Source organism: Lytechinus variegatus, chromosome 4 (genome assembly GCF_018143015.1).
Source record: "Lytechinus variegatus isolate NC3 chromosome 4, Lvar_3.0, whole genome shotgun sequence".
Taxonomy (NCBI): domain Eukaryota; kingdom Metazoa; phylum Echinodermata; class Echinoidea; order Temnopleuroida; family Toxopneustidae; genus Lytechinus; species Lytechinus variegatus.
Window position 1 is genome coordinate 13,556,068 of NC_054743.1, and position 22,972 is coordinate 13,579,039.

General features: G+C 35.2%; 1 protein-coding gene across 5 annotated transcripts in view; it reads left to right on the forward strand.

Moving 5' to 3' along the window:
• LOC121413438 (androglobin-like) overlaps nucleotides 1–13,952 on the forward strand; it is an 81,353-nt gene extending 67,401 nt beyond the window's left edge. For all 5 annotated transcript variants that reach the window (XM_041606254.1, XM_041606256.1, XM_041606257.1 and 2 more), the window contains 7 exons: nucleotides 2,327–2,431; nucleotides 5,185–5,262; nucleotides 10,253–10,452; nucleotides 10,742–10,949; nucleotides 11,515–11,644; nucleotides 12,261–12,450; nucleotides 13,130–13,952. In XM_041606254.1, the coding sequence (XP_041462188.1) occupies nucleotides 2,327–2,431; nucleotides 5,185–5,262; nucleotides 10,253–10,452; nucleotides 10,742–10,949; nucleotides 11,515–11,644; nucleotides 12,261–12,450; nucleotides 13,130–13,348 (1,130 nt within the window). In that variant the 3' untranslated portion in view covers nucleotides 13,349–13,952. The remainder of the gene's footprint in view (nucleotides 1–2,326; nucleotides 2,432–5,184; nucleotides 5,263–10,252; nucleotides 10,453–10,741; nucleotides 10,950–11,514; nucleotides 11,645–12,260; nucleotides 12,451–13,129) is intronic.
• Nucleotides 13,953–22,972: the final 9,020 nt, after the last annotated feature.

Consider the following 22,972-nt stretch of genomic DNA (forward strand, 5'->3'; position numbering starts at 1 on the left):
GTAAATAATTGGTGCCATGAATTGGATTGGAACATGCTCACCCACTTTAAAGCATTAAAAAGGCTTTATTAATCTTTTTAAATAAAAGCAAATAATGAAATAAAAAGGAAACCTTGCAGCATCATTTTCATTTTGATAATCTCACCCTCACCCCAACCATATCTTTAATCATGTCACCAAAAGAACGGTAAATTACTTTTTCAAACAAATTACTTGTCGCAATAATCCCAAAACGCAGCTCCTTGGAAGCTTGAAAGCACATGATTAAAAAAAGAAGTTTTGAAACCCTGCAGCATTTTGATTTTAGAAATCCTACCGTAACCCCAACTCAACCTTTAACAATCTCACACAAAGAAGATACCCTTGCAGCTTATGGAAAATTGAAAGTTCCAAAATACATTGCCTCCCTAATCATGAACTATATTGTAATGTATTAAATTGTGCATTAAGTAAGGGCAGTCTCTGAATAGAACTAATTTTGTCAAACTAAATGTTTACCATGAAATTCCTTGATAATGCTTGATATTAATTAAATGGGCCTACCTTGTTCATGCATAACTCTTAAAATTGCTTGGGAGCTGTAATATTCTCATTCTATCGTGACTTTTCTTGAAATTATTGTTATGAGGCAGAATAGGGCACAGTGTTTTGACAGATGCTCATTTAAAAATACACAGTATGTAATGGTTTATATAAAATAAAAGCAACTTGGTTATCTTCATAATGAAAAATAAAGAATAAAAGAAAAAACTGTATTGTTAGAGATTTAAGGCACAATTCATATGGCCACAGTTCTAAAATTATAGCAATATTCCCTTTTCTATTTAGAATATAGATGCTTTTGATAAATATTCAAAAATTGTCGCAAAATCTACAATTGATAAGCATGAAATGGAAAGGCCCTGAATTTCTTAAGATAGCAAGCTCAACTGAATTTTTGCTGTATTTTTTGGTAAGATATTCCCAAAAGCTGGAATACAGGGAGTCCTGTTACGAGTTCACCAAGTAAGATGAGTGGTGCCTAGTTGATCACCATGAATGGATCGTTCATTTGACAGGGTGGAGGGACTTGTGTTTACACCACACACAATAATTGATCACACCAAGTTATCACAGTAAACCTTTAAGTGGTGTATGTGCCAGTCTTTAAGGTTAAGGAACTTGAATTAACACCATATCGAAAAGTAAAATCATCACATTCCTGTTAATAATATCACCATGAAGAAATCATATGCTTGCCAGGTTGTAGGGTGCAGAAATTTGTTTCTTTTTGCAAAGTTTTCATTGATTGAAATTGAGTGCACCCCACACAGAAACTGAGAGACATAATCACGATTGTTTTGTCACAATGGAATTTGCCACTCTTGTTAGGTGATGGGATTTGAACCACACACAATATTGAGAGAAGAAACTTGTACCATTATCAATTTTTCTTTAAAGACCACTGTATTACACCGCACTAAAATAATAAAGCAATCCCCATTTGAAGGGAAAGTGGGCCTTGTGTGTGCACATTCCCTCATATTGCACGTACAGTGATAATTTTTTTGGGGTATGTGAATTTTTACATTTGGAAGTCAATTATTACAAAAAAAAATTATTAGAATCTCATTTTGTTTGCAGTTCAGTACACTGGAAGGTGATGATTAAAAGATAAAGACATGACAATAATTGTATATGATAAAGGATTTGTTTCTTTTGCTATCAATTTTTCTGATTATTTTTACTATTATGACTGGACTTGTACATCAGTTTTAACAGGTAATATGTTCATGTATATATGAGAAATAATCCATCCTTCACTACTCAAGAATGATATGAAAATCAATGATAAGATATAGATGATATGCATCCTATATTCAAATGTTCCTTTCCTTGTCAATGTCCTTAGAAAAAAATGAATCATTAAAAGGATTATAATATTTTTTTTCTGTATCAATGTGCCTGTTATCTGAAGATCATGACCCTTTTCACCATCCCTAAACATGCAAAAGCAATTATAATCAAAAGTTCTTTAGTGCATTCTAGCTACAGAAAGATATTAAAATGCATCCCTATATATGAGAATAAAGCATATATACCCAGCTCTTAATAATTTTGATCTTTTAGGCTAGATATTTTTTTTATTCAGAGAAGTAATTATTACTTCATCATTTTTGTTCTTGAATTTTTTTTAATACTCTCTCTTTGCTCTAGACAGTCCTAATGTTTAGATATTCCCAAATCACAATTCTTCCATTATTTTGCAACAAATTCAAACCAAATCATCTCTTTATATCAAACAATAAAGTCTCCATATTTCAAATCTTGCACATGATACCTATAGTGGAACAAAACCATTCCTTTCACCCCACGGCCATCTTCCTTGAGTACAAAATTCCGGAAGATTACGACGAAGACAAAATGGAATCTCCGTCCCGACTGAGAAGAGGCAAATATGTTGATATCATTTATATGATTTCAGTCACTCAGCTTATCCATGTATTATATATCATATCCTGGGCTTTGCTATAACTAACATGGTATTTGTAGCTGTACATGCATATCTCTGTCGCAACACGCTGTATCTCGGCATTATATCATAGACTGGTGAGAATACTGCATAATGATTAGGAGGATAAATATTAATCTCAAAATACCTTCAATAATGTCGTTTCATGTCATTTTTACTTGGTATATAAAGCTTTTATGATTTAAGTTAAACACTCTATTTTTTTAAATGACATTTAAGCAAGCAAATATACTGCCATTTTTAGGGTAATATTTTCAATTAAGTATCCAACTCTTTATGAAATTCATGCTTCAGCAATTGAAAATCTCTGTTTTCAAAAGTGAATATACAAGGAAAAGATTCGAATAATCTTTCATGTGTACTATTCTCATCATTTAGTATTGTATATTACATGGTGCTTTCCCGGTCGTTTTGTTTCATTGGGCTAGCCATTTAGTGTGAACACACCTCGGTCCATAGCGTAGTGTGCTTTAGATGTACAGTGTATGTTGTACTGGGCTCATAGGTAGCGTACATGGTGAAGTGTGAAAGCACCCCGATGTATAATAGATACTAGCAGCACTAGATTGGTAGGTTGAAATTTTCTCTGTAATGCTTGGTTCCGCCCTTTGCATTCCATTCTTTATAGTATCTTTAGGTCTGCATTTTTATCATCTAGATATTTATAAGAAACTTTCATTGGTTTGAGTTGTTCATTCAAGTTTCTACCAACTTTAATTTTGTAAGTGTGAGCGCATTCACACCAGAGAATTAAGTCATCTAAATTATTGATCACTCACTATGTGCTGTTTTAAATTGAGAAGATCCACAAGTGATTTGCCTCATGATTTTTAAGGTTGGTAAAAGCTCCAACTGCATAGCATTTTAATCAACATATTGTTAGCTAGAGTTGAGCAAAGATTGATTTGAATAACCAGAGAGACTTTTCACAGTAAAGAGATTCATGTGCTTCTAAGCCAAGTCCAATCTTACTATGATATCTTTATTACTTGGAATTATTCTATCATTATTAGATTTCATTACTTTGAACAAGGTTCATGGGTATCATATTTTTATTCTCCAATCAGCCAAAGTAAAAGTTGTACCTCCTTTTCGTCAATTTGTCTTTTCTCCCCACCTTACATTGATAACTTGTTGAAAGCTACACATTTATTTTCCAAAGAGATTCCACAGGTGTAGGCATTGGAAAATATTGTGACATTCATATAATCCTGCATATTTTACATTTTCATTCTACATCAGGCAGAATATATTTCATAATCTTAACGAAATCAAATAAGTATAATATTGTAACAAATGGGTTAAAACAATATGAAAGAGAGACTCCTGTGATCCGATTCGTTTTTAGTTCAATCATGATAAATTAAGAGGTTATAATGTGATTTTTATTGTGTATTTATGCTGACTTTGAAGTGACAAGCACAAGAGAAGAAGGTGAAGATTTATGCATACATTTTCTAGGTCTAATCTGTGTTAATGACATCAAAGTTGGATGAATTAAAGAGTTGCAGTCGATCAGAATTAGTGTCAGCCCAAAGGCACATAGTAAAAGTACCTGCTAATAGGAAAGCATTCCTTTAGTTCTAAGATATCTTTACCTGAAATTCCGATTAACAAAGAGTTCCAAGGATTGCTATCAAATTAAATTATAATTGATCTTAATAACTACACAATGTTTGATCCATCACAATCTGAGTTGGAGTTGAATCTTATCGCAACTCTTTGTTCGAACAGGCCCTGGGTGCGTTGCATAAAAATTTAACTATTAATGTATTTTTGCCATCCAATGGTAATTTAAATGAAATTCTTGATTCTGATTGGCTGTTGGTCAGCGTTACTATGGTAGTTTCCCATTAGATGACAAAGTTACCATAATGGTAACTTTTATGCAACAAGGCCCTGGTACTATGTAAGATGCCATACAGGTGATAAAGATAGACATATATCTTCATCTTTGGTCAAATAAATGTTTCTAAAGTGCTTGTGAAAGAAATTAGAAGGCATATATGACATCAAACTCAAGTTTAGCAGTGAAAAATTCAGATCGATTGCAACTCTTTATGCAAAGGCATCCTTTATCCAAAGATATGTTGTTTTAAGTAGTTTTGGTATAATCTCTGTAACTCGTCTTCAGATTCGCACCATTTAATGTCTTTATCATCCTTGCACCCTATTGTAGTCACATGCATATATGTATAATATATTCTTTGTGAATCACTGTCCCCTAGCTACATATGAACTGGGGCCTCTTTTACGTAATGTAGCTCAGCTGTTTGTGAGTTACGCATGACTTGATGCATGACTGGTGACCCTTTCCCATGGTGAATTATATATACCCCAGATTATCATGGATGGTGACTTAGCTCTCAAGAAATGGTTACCAGTCGCTTGTTAAGTCATTCGTATTACAAACAGCTTTATGAAACACCCACCAGGGGAGCGTTTCATGAAAGGACTTTATCTGACAAAGTCTGTTTTATCCGACAATTACCATAGCAACAGTGCTTCTCAGCCAATCCAAATCAAGGAAAGCTGTCAGATATGACAACTTGTCAGATAAAAATGTTGATGAGACACTCCCCTGTATTCCTAATCTTACACTTCTTGACAGCACTAGGTATATTGCACAATGTTTTATCAAATGATCTTTACATCAACTTTACTACTAACAGCAAGAAAAAAGGACAGAGTGGAGAGTACATCATCAGACGCAAAAGGGGATAGAGAAGATTCGCAGGAGAGAAGAAAAGGCAAACAAGAAATCCATCCCCCACATCTTTAATTCATCCCATACTTAATCAATATAGTTAAAGCATAGATCTCATTCATCCAATACAATGAGGGGAGCTTACTCTATAGCAAATAGCCAGTAGAGATGATAGAGAAATATTGAAAGTATTAAAAAAATGAAATAAAGTTATAGAAAGATATCAAGATTTGATTTAAAAAATGAAGATTGTTGATGTCTGAAAAAAGAAAATAAAAAAGAAGAGAAAATCTGAGTATTTTTGTGCAATATCAATTTTGTTTTCAGAAATCCTCATCCTTGATTTCTATTGAAGAATTTATTTATTGATTAATCATTGATAATTTCTTTAAAAGCTTACTTGCAATTTGCGTTATCGTTTAGAATTTGCCCCAAAGCAATTTGCTTTTGAGAAACTTGCCCCTCTCATTGTAGTATCATTCCAAATTGTATACAATACATAGCACATAACATGATCATTCCTTCATATATAATATATATTCTCTCATTATAGTAATACACCATTTAATAGCATTTCATACTAGTCTCTGAATCAAAAAGGAATTGAAGGCAATATGACATGGTTATATCTACAAATATTTATCAAACATCTCATTTCACTGAAAACTGATTTTTGCAAAATAAGAAGTTAAAATTGTAAGAATTTATGAAAATTGTCAGCAGATTGAATGATTTCATTCAACATGATTCTTACTCATAAACACATGTTCCTTTTCTTTCTTTTTCTTTTCCTTGTCTTTTCTTTTTCTTATCCTTTTCTCTTTCTTTTCATTTTGCGGGTTTGAGGATATCTCTGCAGATTTGAGGCGACTCCAAACAATCTTTTTATCAAAGATCGCTATATAGAAATTAACTTTCATGTTATCTCGCACAGCACATCATTTCTGTATCATGTCACCTCTCCATCTTAGACATTAACTATAAAAGCTGCACATTGCACTTCCAAAACTTACAGGTAGATCAGAAATTTTCCCGGCTTAGAATTAGTTAATAAATGTAGATCTAATTATTACAAAGTAGACAAACAGTTTGGCCTGAGAGTTTAAATACATTTGACAAAAATAAATAATTTCTTATCTAAACAATTGTATACTCCATTTTAAGAGGCCAGGGCCATGTAACATAAAAAGACACAATCAATATTTACAATTGATTGTGAATCTTGATTGATTGATTGATTAACTGACTGATTGAATGACTGAGACTGACTGACTGATTGAATGACTTACTGATTGAGACTGATTGAATGATTGGATGACTGACTGACTGAGACTGACTGACTGATTGAATGACTGACTGACTGAGACTGACTGACTGATTGAGACTGACTGACTGACTGATTGGATGACTGACTGATTGTGACTGACTGACTGACTGACTGATTGGATGACTGACTGACTGATTGATTGAATGACTGACTGATTGAATGACTGACTGACTGAGACTGACTGACTGATTGAATGACTGACTGACTGATTGGATGACTGAGACTGACTGACTGATTGAATGACTGACTGATTGAGACTGATTGAATGACTGACTGACTGAGACTGACTGACTGACTGATTGAATGACTGACTGACTGATTGAATGACTGACTGATTGAGACTGACTGACTGATTGGATGACTGACTGATTGTGACTGACTGACTGATTGAATGACTGACTGAGACTGACTGACTGATGGAATGACTGACTGATTGGGACTGACTGACTGATTGGGAATGACTGACTGATTGAGACTGACTGACTGAATTAATGACTGACTGACTGAGAGTGACTTACTGATTGAATGACTGACTGATTGAGACTGACTGACTGAATGAATGACTGACTGATTGAGACTGACTGACTGAATGATTGAGACTGACTGACTGAATGACTGATTGAGACTGACTGACTGAATGACTGATTGAGACTGACTGACTGATTGAGACAGACTGACTGAATGAATGACTGATTGAGACTGACTGACTGAATGAATGACTGATTGAGACTGACTGACTGAATGACTGATTGAGTGAGACTGACTGACTGATTGAGACTGACTGACTGAATGAATGACTAACTGATTGAGACTGACTGACTGAATGACTGATTGAGACTGACTGACTGATCGATCGATTGCATCTTTTATTTTGTCAAATACATTTGACAAAAATAAATAATTTCTTTCTGATCTAAACAATTGTATACTCAATTTTAAGAGGCCAGGGCCATGTAACATAAAAAGACACAATCAATATTTACAATTGATTGTGAATCTTGATTGATTGATTGATTGACTGACTGATTGAATGACTGACTGACTGAGACTGACTGACTGATTGAATGACTGACTGATTGAGACTGACTGACTGATTGGATGACTGACTGACTGAGACTGACTGACTGATTGAATGACTGACTGACTGACTGACTGACTGAGACTGACTGACTGATTGAGACTGACTGACTGACTGATTGGATGACTGACTGATTGTGACTGACTGATTGGATGACTGACTGACTGACTGACTGACTGATTGATTGAATGACTGACTGATTGAATGACTGACTGACTGACTGAGACTGACTGACTGATTGAATGACTGACTGACTGATTGGATGACTGAGACTGACTGACTGATTGAATGACTGACTGATTGAGACTGATTGAATGACTGACTGACTGAGACTGACTGACTGACTGATTGAATGACTGATTGAATGACTGACTGATTGAGACTGACTGACTGATTGGATGACTGACTGATTGTGACTGACTGACTGATTGAATGACTGACTGACTGATTGAATGACTGACTGACTGATGGAATGACTGACTGATTGGGACTGACTGACTGATTGAATGACTGACTGATTGAGACTGACTGACTGAATTAATGACTGACTGACTGAGAGTGACTTACTGATTGAATGACTGACTGATTGAGACTGACTGACTGACTGAATGAATGACTGACTGATTGAGACTGACTGACTGACTGATTGAGACCGACTGACTGAATGACTGATTGAGACTGACTGACTGAATGACTGATTGAGACTGACTGACTGATTGAGACAGACTGACTGAATGAATGACTGATTGAGACTGACTGACTGACTGATTGAGACTGACTGACTGAATGAATGACTGACTGATTGAGACTGACTGACTGACTGAATGACTGATTGAGACTGACTGATTGAGACTGACTGACTGAATGACTGATTGAGACTGACTGACTGAATGACTGATTGATTGAGACTGACTGACTGATTGAGACTGACTGACTGAATGAATGACTGACTGATTGAGACTGACTGAATGAATGACTGATTGAGACTGACTGACTGATCGATCGATTGCATCTTTTATGTTACAGGCCCTAGGACATATGTTCATGTGACTGAATTGAGATTAAAGTTTTCTTTATCTATGAAACTGCCAGTGAAAATAGAAAATTCCAATAATTGAAATTGCCATACTTTGTTTTTGCCAAGTGTATACATTGCTCTCAGTCCTTATAACATATTAGTCAGTGTGTTGAATTGTAGAATGTACAGCTGTAGAATTATCAATCATAGATTGATAAGCAAAGTCATGTCATGAAGCTTCACAAATAATGAATTACCTGTCATGTTTTGCAGAAGTGATTTTACATCATGATGTACGTGTACAACTTATTCCATTTGTAGAAGAAAGTGTTTGAGTTACATTTGAATTGTTATAACTAACTGCAAAGCCTTGCAATACAGCTTAGAACTTACAATAGATAGAAATTGATGACCATGCAGTAGCTTAGCAATTAACATTGAGTTAATTTCATTTATTATCACTATGAAGATGAAATGAAATGGACCCAAACCTGAAGAAAATTGAAAATAATATTGCTCTTGTTAATCTTCATATCTCATGATGATTTTAATTCTAAATTTCTATGAAATTAAGTTAATTAACAAATATTCCTAAATCAAAGAAATGTTTATTTCTTGATATGTTTAGTTTTATTTTACTAAATAGTGATGAAATTGTCAATATTATCCCTGTATAAAGCTTTATACTTGTTTTAAACTGGAATTCAGAGAGAGATATTGATATGAAATCTTAAATGTCAACATAAACTAGCTGAAGTGCTATATTTGGATCATTTTTCTTCAGGTTTGAACTTCATATTTGACTGAACTCAAATCATGATACTGGCATTCAGTATTCAAACATAGTTGTTGTCTTCATCCATGTACATGAATTATATAAATATGGACAATATTGTACATTTGGTCTTTTATACAGGTATTGTCTAGAAAATTTACTTAATATCAATGAATCTATTTAAAATGAAATATGACTGCTGTGAAATTTGACGATATATATAATTAGATAAAGGGTAATTGTAATTTTTGGTATATATTGAAATATTACTAATGTACAATATTGTCCATATTCAAATATCATATTTAACTACAGTACATATTTTCCATGTGTTATAATTTAGGAAAATATGCTTATTCCCTGTCTCATTGTATGTGTATATTTATTGCTTATAAACAAGTATATATACTACGATTATTTCTTCTACATGTACATTATACATGAAGCTTTGATGCTGTGAGCATTTAGTATACTGTGCAAAAAGTTTAAGTTGCTTTTCTTTCTTTCAATTTTGATTTTGCTAGATATTGTTTAATTGTAATAGCAATGCTACAAGATACGCAATAATTTGTCGTAAACTTTGACCATGATATATTAAGTTTTAAGTAGGCTAGTAAGGAATGTGGTATATGTGTACCATTACTCTTGAATTCCTTATGTTTCCTAATGGAAGTGGGAAAATTATCATTTTTCAGTTGTCATGTATACCAAGTATCAATCACATCATCTATATCAAATATTGAGAGAGCCCCTATGTTCAACTCTGATGAGTTTACTGAGCTTAATTTTGGTGTCAGTTTAATTAATTATCCTATGCAATATTTTTTTTAAACAGCCAACAAAGAGCGTCCTCTATCCCCAGGTAAGGGTGATGCCAAGGCAGCAGCTAAGGATCGTGGTAAGAAGGGCAAGGACAAGGGTAAAGACAAGGACAAAGATAAGGACAAAGGCAACGCGTCTAGACCATCCTCACAACAGTTTGATAGTACCAAGCCTAACTGGACTCTTAGAGTGGTCCTGGACCAGACACCAACGGTGAGTTTGAACTTCTTAGCCTCATGATCTGAATTCGGGTTTGATTTAAACTCCAGTCTAAAGTTTTGGTTCAACTTCAGATGGACTATTGTGCCACAACTCTCTGATAGCAGTTTAATTTGTTTCATTCCTATTCAAACTTTTGAAGTAATGATAACACCGCTTTGTTATCTGATTTTTAGTAATGTCAAAAGTACTGTCTGCAAAATGTTATACTTCAGGATCTATTCACCTTAGTGAAAGGCTCTGAATGCTAAATAAATATCTACCCACTGTTTTCTGTGTTCAGGAGGAGGTTGAGATCCGCCGTGATACGGAACGTCAGGATGAGATCCGTGCTATGAAGCAGGCATGGGAAGCAGCTGATCCTGGTCGGGCTGCCAAGGCACAAGCAGCAAGGGAGAAGTTCCTCAAAGAACATCTGATCAAGCTAGAACCAGAAGAAGACCAGACAGCAGCGCAACCAGAACAAACAGAGGCTGCAGAAGCAGCAGAAGGTATGTCAGAAATGATGATAAATGATGATGATGATGATTATGATGATGGTGGTGGTGGTGATGGTGATTGTGATGATGATGTTGATGATGATGATAGTGATGGTGGTGATGATGGCGATGGTGATGATGATGATGATGTTGATGATGGTGATGTTGATGATCATCATCATCATGATAATTCATAAGGCACCAGTTTCATTAATCCTTATTACCATTATTGTCTTTCAAATGTGCTCTCTACCAATCAGATACAAGGATTTCAGTAGCTTAAAACAGTTGTCTGTGGAGATCACTGAGTAGTTGCTTCATGAAACAGAAGCTATCATTGAACCCCCCCTACATATTATAGTTACTGTCTTATGTAATCTACATTAAATAAGGTGTTAGCCGACGGGTATTCCTGAATACTTAAACTCATTTCAAAGATACATTGGATCTGAAAAATTGCTCCAAATCCCTACACAATTAACAGTATTCTTTATTACATGCGATAGCAAAGACTTCAGAAGCCTCATATAGAACAATTTAATTAACACAATCCTGTATCATCTTATTCTCTGATCAGTTGGTCCACCGCAGACTCCAGCCTCTGAGATGGAACCTCCAATTAATGATACTATCCTTACCAATGAGCCACCGCCTCCACCACCAGCCAAGGAGATCCTCAAGACCATGGACTATACACCTTACATCAGGTAACAATTTTCATTCATGTTCTTGTAAACCTCTTCATCAGTAAGCCTCTATGGTTTTTGATTACCATCGTTTTATGACAGGACAGTGATTGGAATGCTTCATCTTGAGCTTGCCACCCTCATCCATCGTAAATGCATTTACAACATGCTACCAAAGAAAATAGGAGTGTCAGACTATTCAAGAGCCATTTCTACATCAGTATATTACCAAGTCCTACATTCAACTCTTTAAATAATTGTATGTCGTGTTTTAAATAAATAAAATAAGTGAATTAACAAAATGAAGAAATGAACATCAACCCATTCTGAATCTGTTTTGCAATAAATTTAAGAATAGTGGGGCACACCCTCTTACTACTGAACTATGTACTACAGAAGAATCTGTTCAAGTTGACCTACCATATGCTGATAATTTTCTGAGCTGATTTTCAGACCAGAATATGGAAAGCTTGTGTTATTTCAATCTTATTAGCCACAATTTGTGTAAGTTGAACATATTTCTGTGGTCCGAAGCAATTTAACTTTGGCAAATTTCACATGTATTTGATAACTTATGGGAAATTTACAATTAGTGAAGAATGAGAGTTATCCATAGTGCCCTTGTTCCCTTCTCCAGACCTGCAGACTTCACAGGTGAACCTAGGCTGAAGGATGAAGAGGAGGTCCAGAGACAGTTTGAGGTGAAGCAGAGAGAGATCAAGGAATATACCCTCTTCAGAGAGGCTGTACTGGACGAGAGAGAGCAGGATAGAAAGAGAAGGAACCTCACCAAGGAGAAACAGCTCAAGAAGTGTATAGAATTACAGGTAGGTCATCACTTTCAACCAGACCATGCTGCATAATAGTTACTCTTATGGTAACTTTGCCGTCCTATGGTAACTACCATGGTAACAGTGATCAACAGCCAATCAAAATGAAGGATTGCATGGAAGTTACCGCTGGATTGCAAAGTTGCCCCAATTTGTAACTTTTATGCAATGGGCCCAGTATGTTTTGCTAATCAATGTAACGGTACGCAGTCATAGTGTTGCAGCCAATACATAATGAAGACACAAACGATGGAAATATTTCACAAAAATTATAGTTTGTGTTTGTGGTAACTCCTGTAGGAACTCGGCAGGACAGCATTTGCTGGTAAAGGCCAAGCTGGTATATAACCAATTACCTATGAAACATTTTACATCTAGCTTAATCAGTCATAGTGGCCGACGTTATAGACGACAGATATCACTTTCGGGCCATTTTATCAAAGTGGAGACAATGGCAGAGTTGGGATTCGAACTCACAACCTTGCGATTATGAGTCCAATGCTCTAACCACTGGACCACACGGCCCGTGTTCTATTGCAAATTTAAATCAGGCAGAAGATAGGGATATCAAAAGGAAAGTTAATTCAGACTAAATATGTTTGTTCTTTAGTTCTACGTTTTGCAATTGTTACAATGTCATGCCTCAAATGTATCCATCTCATTTTTCATCTTACAGACTAGTCTTGATGAGAGGAGAGAAGAGATCAATAAACCAAGGGAAGCCTTCAGGCAGAAGTTCCTTGAGGCTGAGAAGAAGCGCCTTGAGGAGATCGCTGCAGCGGAGGCAGCGTTGAAGGCAGAACAGGCCAGGAGATCACCATCACCTAAGGGCAAGAAGAGCCCTAAAGGAAAGAAGAGTCCTGGAAAGAAAAGTGCTAAGGGAAAGAAGAAATAAAATGTTTGGAGAGTAAGGGTTGTCACTTGTCTATTGAAGTGGTTTCATATCATACATTCCTTGTGTTCCAACTTTGTCTACTAGCAGACGGTTGAATTCTCAGTTTGTCTAATGCCATCATGGATAAACCCACCCTGGTCGTATCAATATGGTCCAAGTTTCACTTTGACTGCTTACCATTTTGCTCTTTATCAAATGAAAATGCAGTTCAAAAACAGTTCCTCCAATCATATAGACTAAATGGTGTTATATCAAAATAGATATTAATCCAAATGGATATAGGCTTCATTGTAAATCAGACAAGATAATAATGAGCTAAATGGCAATAGACCAAATGGTTAGGTGGTGAATTTGGTTGTAGATGAATTATGATTGGGTGTCCACCAAGTGGCAATTTACCCACTTCTTGTAGGAATTGTAATCCTGTATCTGCCTACCAAATGGAAAGCAAATCTTATAAACAAGAACTAAACACTGAAGAGAAGGGTCTGAATAGACCGAGTGAGAGGAGGAATGGAAGCTTTCTTTATGAGCTGATAATTGTAGATGCTGAAAGGGTACTTAAAGGGGAAGTTCACCCTGACAAAAAGTTTATTGTAAAAATAGCAGAAAAAATAATAAAAAATATTGCCGAAGGTTTGAGAAAAATTCATCAAATAATTAAAAAGTTATTAGAATTTCAATTATTTGATTTGTGACGTCATATGCGAGCAGCATCCCTACATAGCGAATGGTAAAAAATCAAATAAATGTCATTTTCTCAGAAAATTGACAATGGTTTTCACTGTAACTTTTGTATATCAATAGACAAATCGTTTCACACCCGATCATGAAAAGAAAACAAAATTAAGTCATCAGGAACCATACCAAATTTGAAATTCATACATTTTATATTACATAACACATGGGACAGCTGCTCGTTTATGACGTCACAAATCCAAAATTTTGAACTCTAATAACTTTCTTACTCTTTAACCGATTTTCCTCAAACCTTCACCAATATTTTTTACTATTTTTTCTGCTATTTTTACAACAAAGTTTTCTTCAGGGTGAACTTCCCTTCAACGGTTTAGGTACATTCTTGTTTGCAGCATGAGAGGATATTTTTTAAACCTGATTCTTGTGAATTCCTCACATAAATTGAGTTTGGTATGAACTCCAGACAGAAGGTAAAGAAGAAATTAATGAGGGGGGGGGTCAAACAGGAAAGGTTAGCATTCACTACCTGTTTGGATCCCATTGCATTGGGACTTTTGTTAAATTAGCAGTAAGTCTATCATGAATGGTAGGTGCCATAGTAGAATTGCTCCATAGCTAATCAAAATCAATATTTTCCTGTAAGTAGCAATTGATGGCAATGCTAAAATTTCTAATGTTTGATTGGTTTAGAAATGTGGGCCTGGAATTTCCTTTCTTTAATTTAACAGCAATATCTCTTGGAGAATAATTGAAACTTTTCCCTGTTTAATATATATTTTAGAGAATTCTGACCAATCTGGTTTAAGTGAAGGTTATGTGTTTGGATGAAGAAATCAAATGAAGTGAGCAGATGTTCCCATTCTTATTACACTAAGAAAATGTCATGAGTCACTTAGTGCTGAATTAGGCAGATTTGAAGTAACTGATAGATTAAAATACATACTTTATTGTCATTTAAATTTCATCATGAATCTTTATGCATCAATTCTCTTTGATTTAAGTCCACAGTAAGCTAGGAAAAAGGATATTGGAAAGATAATAAGCCGATCCGAAGGTTTGAGAATCCACTTTATATATATGATCTAGTTATATGTTGTAAGCAAAGTCCAGTTATTGGTGCCTTTATTAATAGACATTCCTTAAATACTTTTGACTATTCAGCTGGTGATATTTGATTTCTGCCTTGGTAATGATGATGATAAAAGTGATGATAATATTATTTGAATTTAATGATCCATCACTCATGTGGCTTACTTGAGGATGATGAGCAATTGATTAGTTTATTATTATTCAGAGGATTGGATCTTCATTTTGATCTTAAAATATTCACTTGAATATTAACATATCTGAAGGTATTTATTGAAATGTTTTTAATGAATTTATCTGGTGTATATATTTGAGCTTGTAAATATCTGAGTATACAAAGGACTTTGCAATTGGTTGTAAAATATGTGTTTTATATGTAAATGTGTATGTTTGATGAATATATTTATCTGTAAATTTTGTGTCATTTGAGAAAATATTAAAGTATTTGATTTGTCAATTTTCATCAAACTGGGAGTTCATACCTTTTGTATTCTCTGTGGTTATGAAGTAGGAAAGTGAATATTTATTGGTAGTGTGGAGGAGGGGGCTATCCAGACAAGACAATAAAAACTGAACAAAAAAATCTTTTCCACCTAGATTTCACAAAATCTATTTTTCAAAACACAAATAATTGTGAAAAGCTGTTCTTTGTTACATTGTCCAACATTTCTGTTGAACAACTTATGACCTGCTAGCAAAATTCTTGAAAATGTCATCTAGGTATACAAATACGAATGTACGTTGTTTAAGCCCTAACTATAATACATGAGGAATTTAATTGCTAAGTGAATACAATGTGTATAATGATGGAATGATCTATGAAACAAAGTAGAGAACTTCCAAGGAAGAGTTGTAGAGGGAAAGAGGTTCTAGACAAGTGTAAGAAGCCTCATTCAGTTTTTATTTAGTTAATCTACAATTACATTGTCCTACTTGCAAAAGGGTGTAAGATAGCAGAACAAGAGAGAGAGAGAGAGATTATTGAGAGAAGTGGCATAACGGAATGAGTCATGGAGATGATAGGGCAACTCTGCAACTTCATTTTGATAGTTAAATTATCCCTACCTGGAGCTCGTTCCAAAAAAAGTTACCGTGGTAACTTTGTTATTGTAGCAACCTGTATCACGGAAAGAGAGCTCGGCAGCCAATCACAACCAAGACTAGTGGCTAAGTTACATTTATAAAACCGTCCTCTGGTTTAGGCGAAGGGAAGAGATGTGTGAAATAAGGGCTGCAATGCAGAGAGAGAGAGAGGGAAAGAGTAGGAAAGGCAGGAGGGGGGGGGAGAGGGAGAGCACGCGCGCGAGAGAGGAATGGTGGGGTAAGAAAGCGGGAAGGAGGAGGGGGTCGGGAATAATAGATGGGGGTGAGTGAGGCCAGCGCACTTTGACCCGTGGGTTGGCTTAAATAACAGACCACTGAATAGTTTCTCTGAAAAGAGGTCACTCCTGCGTCCTACATAATCTATCCTTTAGTAACGATGACTGCCTGAATAGAACCTTGGAATTGTGGTCGAAACTCAACAGATAGTTATTCAAGAGTCACAATACAATTTGTGACACATATGCCGTATAAATACTGAACAGAATGAAATGATCACGATTTCCGCACAAGGCCAAGTTCATTCATAAAAGCAGAGTGATAACAATCACAATAGATACAATGCCAGTAACTCAATACCATGAAGGCATGTTTTCCCTTTCTGTAAACTGCGCTTGATTTTTATCAAGAATTATTATTCTTGGTGTGGGCATGTTTTAAGAGAGAGAGAAATAGTTATGTACGCATAAATATGATGCTTAAAAACACACACCTAAAATACAAAACACAAGTTAAAAGAAACTCGATCGGCAATGACAGTGATTGGTGGTGTTGTGTTAAACCGTCACATTTATCAATATTCCCGAGTTTTGTTGCAATTTACGCGCGGGTTTCAAGACCAAGAAAAAAACATTATGCCAAAATCTATCACAAAATTATATTTTTGTATCAGTGAGCCATATGGTCAGAGAAAGTGGACAAACATTAGGAAAAGGGAAATGTGTATTGTCTTGGGAGGAGGAGAATATGGATGGTTGCTACGTCATAAAAAGCTGGAGCAAAATTATATTTTCTTTTTTATTACCATCATTTGAGAGAAATATAAAAGCTTTATCTGAACGTAACTTCTGCAATCGTGAGATTTTTTATTTGTAGTCCATCTCATTCTACAGAAATAAACGAACAAAGAGTTTTCAGTAGAAGGGTTACAATGGCAAGAACGCAATAGTGGTTTTATTTAATTGCCTCTTGTGTGGTGATAATTGGATATATACTATATAGGGGAAGGCGGGGTAAGTTGTGACAGTTTTTGCTTTTTGCATGTTAGAATTGATATGATTGATAATCTTGTCGAAATAAGTACCTTGCCTTGAAATTTAATTCTTCTGAAATATTTTCCACCTATATATAACTTTCTATCCCCACACTGAAAGTCATCGTGACCTTTGAAAAAAACGATGTCAAATGGCTCAACTTGCCCCATATATGGGGTAAGTTTGAGCCACCTTCTGGGGTAAGTTGAGCCACAAAAACTATGTACAAATGTATGAGGGGAGAACCAGCATGTCAATTTTTTGTTTAAAGTCTTTTCACTTGCTAATTCTCTATAAATACTAACATTCTTTAAAAGGAAAAGAGCAGCCATGTAAATTTACTCCTTTCAGCCAGCATTTCAATCGATTTTTATGGTTTGTTTGTTTTTTTAAGATACATTACCATAGGAATTACCATGGCTCAACTTGCCCCATGCTGTTTGGCTCAACTTACCCCAGTCCGAACTTAGTGCGATAATTTTGTATCCACACATTCATTATGCATCCATCATATAAAAGACTATGACAAGAATGAAGATCCATACCTGGACTAATAATGTTGTTATCATGTCTTTATTATATTTAAAGACGTGTGTGTTTATAAAGCACTTATCTATTTCACACTCTTTTTTACTTTTTTGGCTGAAATTCATATTTTTCCCTCTAAAAAACTACTTTTTGTTTCAAAGTTAAAAACAATGTGGTGGGGTTAGGTGTTATGCTATGGGTCATCAATACATGACACCACCACAATGTCTGACTCATTCATTATTGGCCTGGGGCTGGTGGCTCAACTTGCCCCTATGCTCAACTTACCCCGCCTTCCCCTACTGTATATACTCTCAAGAGTTATTGTCCACTGAGTTTTATATATATTGTATATCCGATTGTCATCCATATAAGAGGCAATTCAAATAAATTACAATTGCGTCCTTGCCATTCTAACTGTCGTCTGAAAAATGATTATTTGTTAGTTTTAAGTTCGGAATAATGTTCTCTTTAGACTGAATAAACTGTAAATAGAAACTCGAACGATCTACTTCCAATGGTCAGAATATTGAATAGTATTGTGGGTGGTGGAACGAGCTATTTTTGCTATAAAATATAAATTCGTTTATTATGGATGAAGGTTAATGCTCTTTTAAAGATGCATTATAATTTGTCACTCGATTGTCTGTTCACCCACACAATACCTATAAATAAATATTGAACAAGTAGACATATAAAGAGCCATGATAATAAATGTCGTCAAATCTTTATTGTTCTTATCATCATGATCAATTTAGAATTATACATTTTTTTAGAATAAATCTACCATTCTCCTTCCATTATATTAATACTGTAACTATGATTTAATATTTATGGGCTATATACAGCATATATTTAAATGTTTCTCCCTTAAAACATGCATGGGGGATGATTGTACGAAACATGATCATTCGCATTCTCCTGACCACTTTATCGATTTCAGTGGTAGAATCATATGCCGACCGAAGTCTGGCTATTTTATAAAAGATAGATTTTCGTAAAGGCAAATATTTTTTTCATGCAGCAGACTCCATATGGACCTATAAACAGGTAACCTTGGGGATAAAATAACTTTTTTAAGTCTTGCCAGTTTTCTAAAAGTTATCTCTCCGAATCCTGGGATGAAATTTTGTAGAGTCCTATAGGGTATTTCATGTTTGATGAATGTTTTATGTAAAATAAACATTACTGCGGGTGGACGAACGCCTCGATCACCAAATCTCGTGGACTATTTTCATTGAACTAAAAACTGATCGAAGTGAGCTTTTAATATCGTTAGATCTGAATTATTCTCAGTGACTGATAATCCATCTCCATGGAGGTCTCGTGGTAGCGTCATTACGAGACAAGGGTTCTGATCCCAATCTAGCGCCCCTTCGAACAAGACTTGTGATAGATACCATTCAATTTTTAATCATGCCCCTCCCTCCCCCCCTTTCCTTCCCACTTTCTTCCTCGGAGTTCCTTCCTCTCTCTCAATCTTCCCCTTTTTCTCATTCTCTCCCCCTTCTCCCCACGCCCTCTTCCTCGTCCCATCTCCCCCACCCTTCTCTCTCGCCCCTCCCTCTCTTCGTCATCATTTCTCTATTTTTCCTCTCCAATATTATTGCTGTAGCATCCACGTCTCCTTCGTATTCATATTACACAATACATTTCAGAAACAGTTCGTGGGGAAAATAAAACAGTGGATTCCTAAATCTTTAAATGGATGCTTTCATACTATTTATGTTCGAAACCAATTTCCTATTCGACTTAACTAGACTTTAAATTTTAAGCGTAAGACATTCATTTCCTGTAGGCCTAATAAATGAGGAGATTAATGTTGGCTAAGCTATCCAGCATAAAATACGATCTGAGCCAAAGCCCGGATATTTTACCTGTTATTGAACTACAGAATGTCTTATTTATTCAAGTTTTTTCCTCGGAGCTAATGGTAACCAGTTTTTCAGTTACCCGTGCATACAATTTATTTTCTCTGGATTGGGGATGAATACAGTCTAAAAAACATTAATATTTATAAATTAGAAACCAGGGTGAATTTGGTTGAGCGAAAGTTAATCGACCTCACTGATCACTTCAGCCCAACGAGATAATGAATAATATCACCCAAAAGTGAGTGAAAATACATGTTTTACTCAAAATCCGCTCTAGATTCACTGTAGATGTGGATCTAGAGCTCTGGATGATGCACAATATGCAAAAAGAAGAAAAAAGATGTAAAATTGCGTCCCGTGAATATTAGAGAGGTTAAAAAATAAATCTCCATTATTCTGAGTGATATCCTATTCCAGCACCAAAACCCTTCTTTTTGGTGCTTGTTTAAGGACAAGTCCATCCCTACAAGAAGTTGTTTTGAATAAAAAGAAAAAAATCCAACAAGCACAACGCTGAAAATTTCATCAAAATCGGATGTAAAATAAGAAAGTTATGACATTTTCAAATTTCGCTTAATTTCACAAAACAGCTACATGTATATGCACATCCTGATCGGTATGCAAATGAGGAGATTGATGATGTCATCCATTCACTATTTCTTTTGTATTTTATTATATGAAATATGAATTGTTCTAACCCCCCTTTGTCATGTGAAGGAAAGTTCTGTTCCTCTCTGAACATTTTGAATTACCATGGTTTTGGTTCAATCAAGTTGGTCCCTATTGTCAAATTTGTAAAAATTAAATTGTGTAATTCAGCAGAGAACTATAACAAGTGGAATGCCTCTGGCCGTCTCACCTGCATCACGCGATTCAACACAGCAGCAGTGCTGACTTTGAAAACTACTATAACTCGCACAAGATGTTCAGTGATACTTGGTTACTCTTATTTCCACGTTTTATGAACTAGACCAATACACTTTACAGAGATAGGATGGCAATTCAACAAATACCCCCAATGTGGCCAAAGTTCATTGACCTCACATGACCTTTGACCTTGATCATGTGACCTGAAACTTGCACAGGATATTCAGTGATACTTGATTACTCTTATGTCCAAGTTTCAAAAGTCAGATCAATAAACTTGCGAAGTTATGATGGTAATTCAACAGATACCCCCATTATGGCCAAAGTTCGTTGACCTTTGACCTTGGTCATGTGACCTAAAATGCGCACAGGATGTTCAGTGATACTTGATTACTCTAATGTCCAAGTTTAACGAACTAGACCAATAAACTTTCAAAGTTATGATGGTGATTCAACAGATACCCCCAATTCGGCCAAAGTTCATTGACCCTAAATGACCTTTGACCTTAATCATGAGACCTGAAACTTGCACAAAATGTTCAGTGATGCTTGATTACTATTATGTCCAGGTTTCATGAATCAGATCCATAAACTTTCAAAGTTATGATGGGAATTCAACAGATACCCCCAATTCGGCCAAAGTTCATTGACCCTAAATGACCTTTGACCTTGGTCATGTGACGTGAAACTCATGCAGGATGTTTGGTGATACTTGATTAACCTTATGTCCAAGTTTAATGAACTAGGTCCATATATTTTCTAAGTTATGATGACATTTCAAAAACTTAACCTCAGGTTAAGATTTTGATGTTGATTCCTCCAACATGGTCTAAGTTCATTGACCCTAAATGACCTTTGACCTTGGTCATGTGACATGAAATTCTGATAGGATGTTCAGTAATACTTGATTAACCTTATGGCCAAGTTTCATGAACTAGGTCCATATACTTTTTAAGTTATGATGTCATTTCAAAAACTTAACCTCAGGTTAAGATTTGATGTTGACGCCGCCGCCGTCGGAAAAGCGGCGCCTATAGTCTCACTCTGCTATGCAGGAAAGACAAAAAACAAAAGAAATAGTGAGGGACATCATCGACTCCCTCATTTGCATGCTGCTGACTTGTTCATATAACTATTTTGTGAAAAATAAGTTAAACTTTAAAATGTCATGACTTTTTTAGTTTACATACGATTTTGATGAAATTTTCAGCGTTATGCTTGTTGGACTTTTCTCTATTGATTCAAATCAACATTTTTCTGGGGTGGACTTGACCTTTAAGCTTTTCGCTAACAATTATATAATCTCCTGCGAAATACCCTCCTATTTTTTTGGAGGGGAGGTCAAAATCGCTTACGCCAACCCTCGATGAAATCCTAGATCCGCCATTTACATGTACACACTACTCATAGGAAAAACTTTGTTTTATATTTATAAAGCTTATTTCCAGGTTGAACAATTTTCACTCATTCTATAATCCAGTACTGACAAATTTACGATCAACCGAGTTAGGATGTCCTTATAACGACCGGCAAAACACCAGATTTATATTTAAACATTATTGTTTGTAGTTTTAACTGTTGAGACAATAGAATTCAAATCACTTGAGAATGAAACATGTATTAAGATTCAAATTGTATCCAGGAATAGACTGACGACACGCCACAGTCGACCTATATTCTTTTTAACTTCCTTTATACAAAAAGTGTATTGATTTTGTGCCGTTACTTTATAATTTAATTTTCACTTTTCAAGTGACAAGTTGAGCGAGTGAGTACCCCTACCCCCCCCCCCCCAAAAAAAAAAAGAGAAATGAATGAATAACAAATAAATCAAATAAAGATTGTTAGAGAATATATTTAAATTGAGAAGTTATTTTCGCATTTTTGTAACATTTTCATATAATATCCACGAAAGCCTCTAGAAGTCGTGAAATGTTTTCCTGAAATAACACTCGATAACCTAAATTTTATTAGGCTAATTATTCACCAGAGGATATAGTCTTTTTTCACATTAACTACACTCCGCCACTTAATACAATTTATATATTGAAATGAATGTATCCCACTAGTTTAAATGACCTACTTACCCTTCTGTTAAGAAACCTGTCATTTTCTTAAAAGATAAATTAATATTCATGTATTAGTGTCCCACTTATAAGTTATCTCTTAAAAATAGAATAGTTCTTTTTTTTAATGAAAGATCGTTATACATGCAG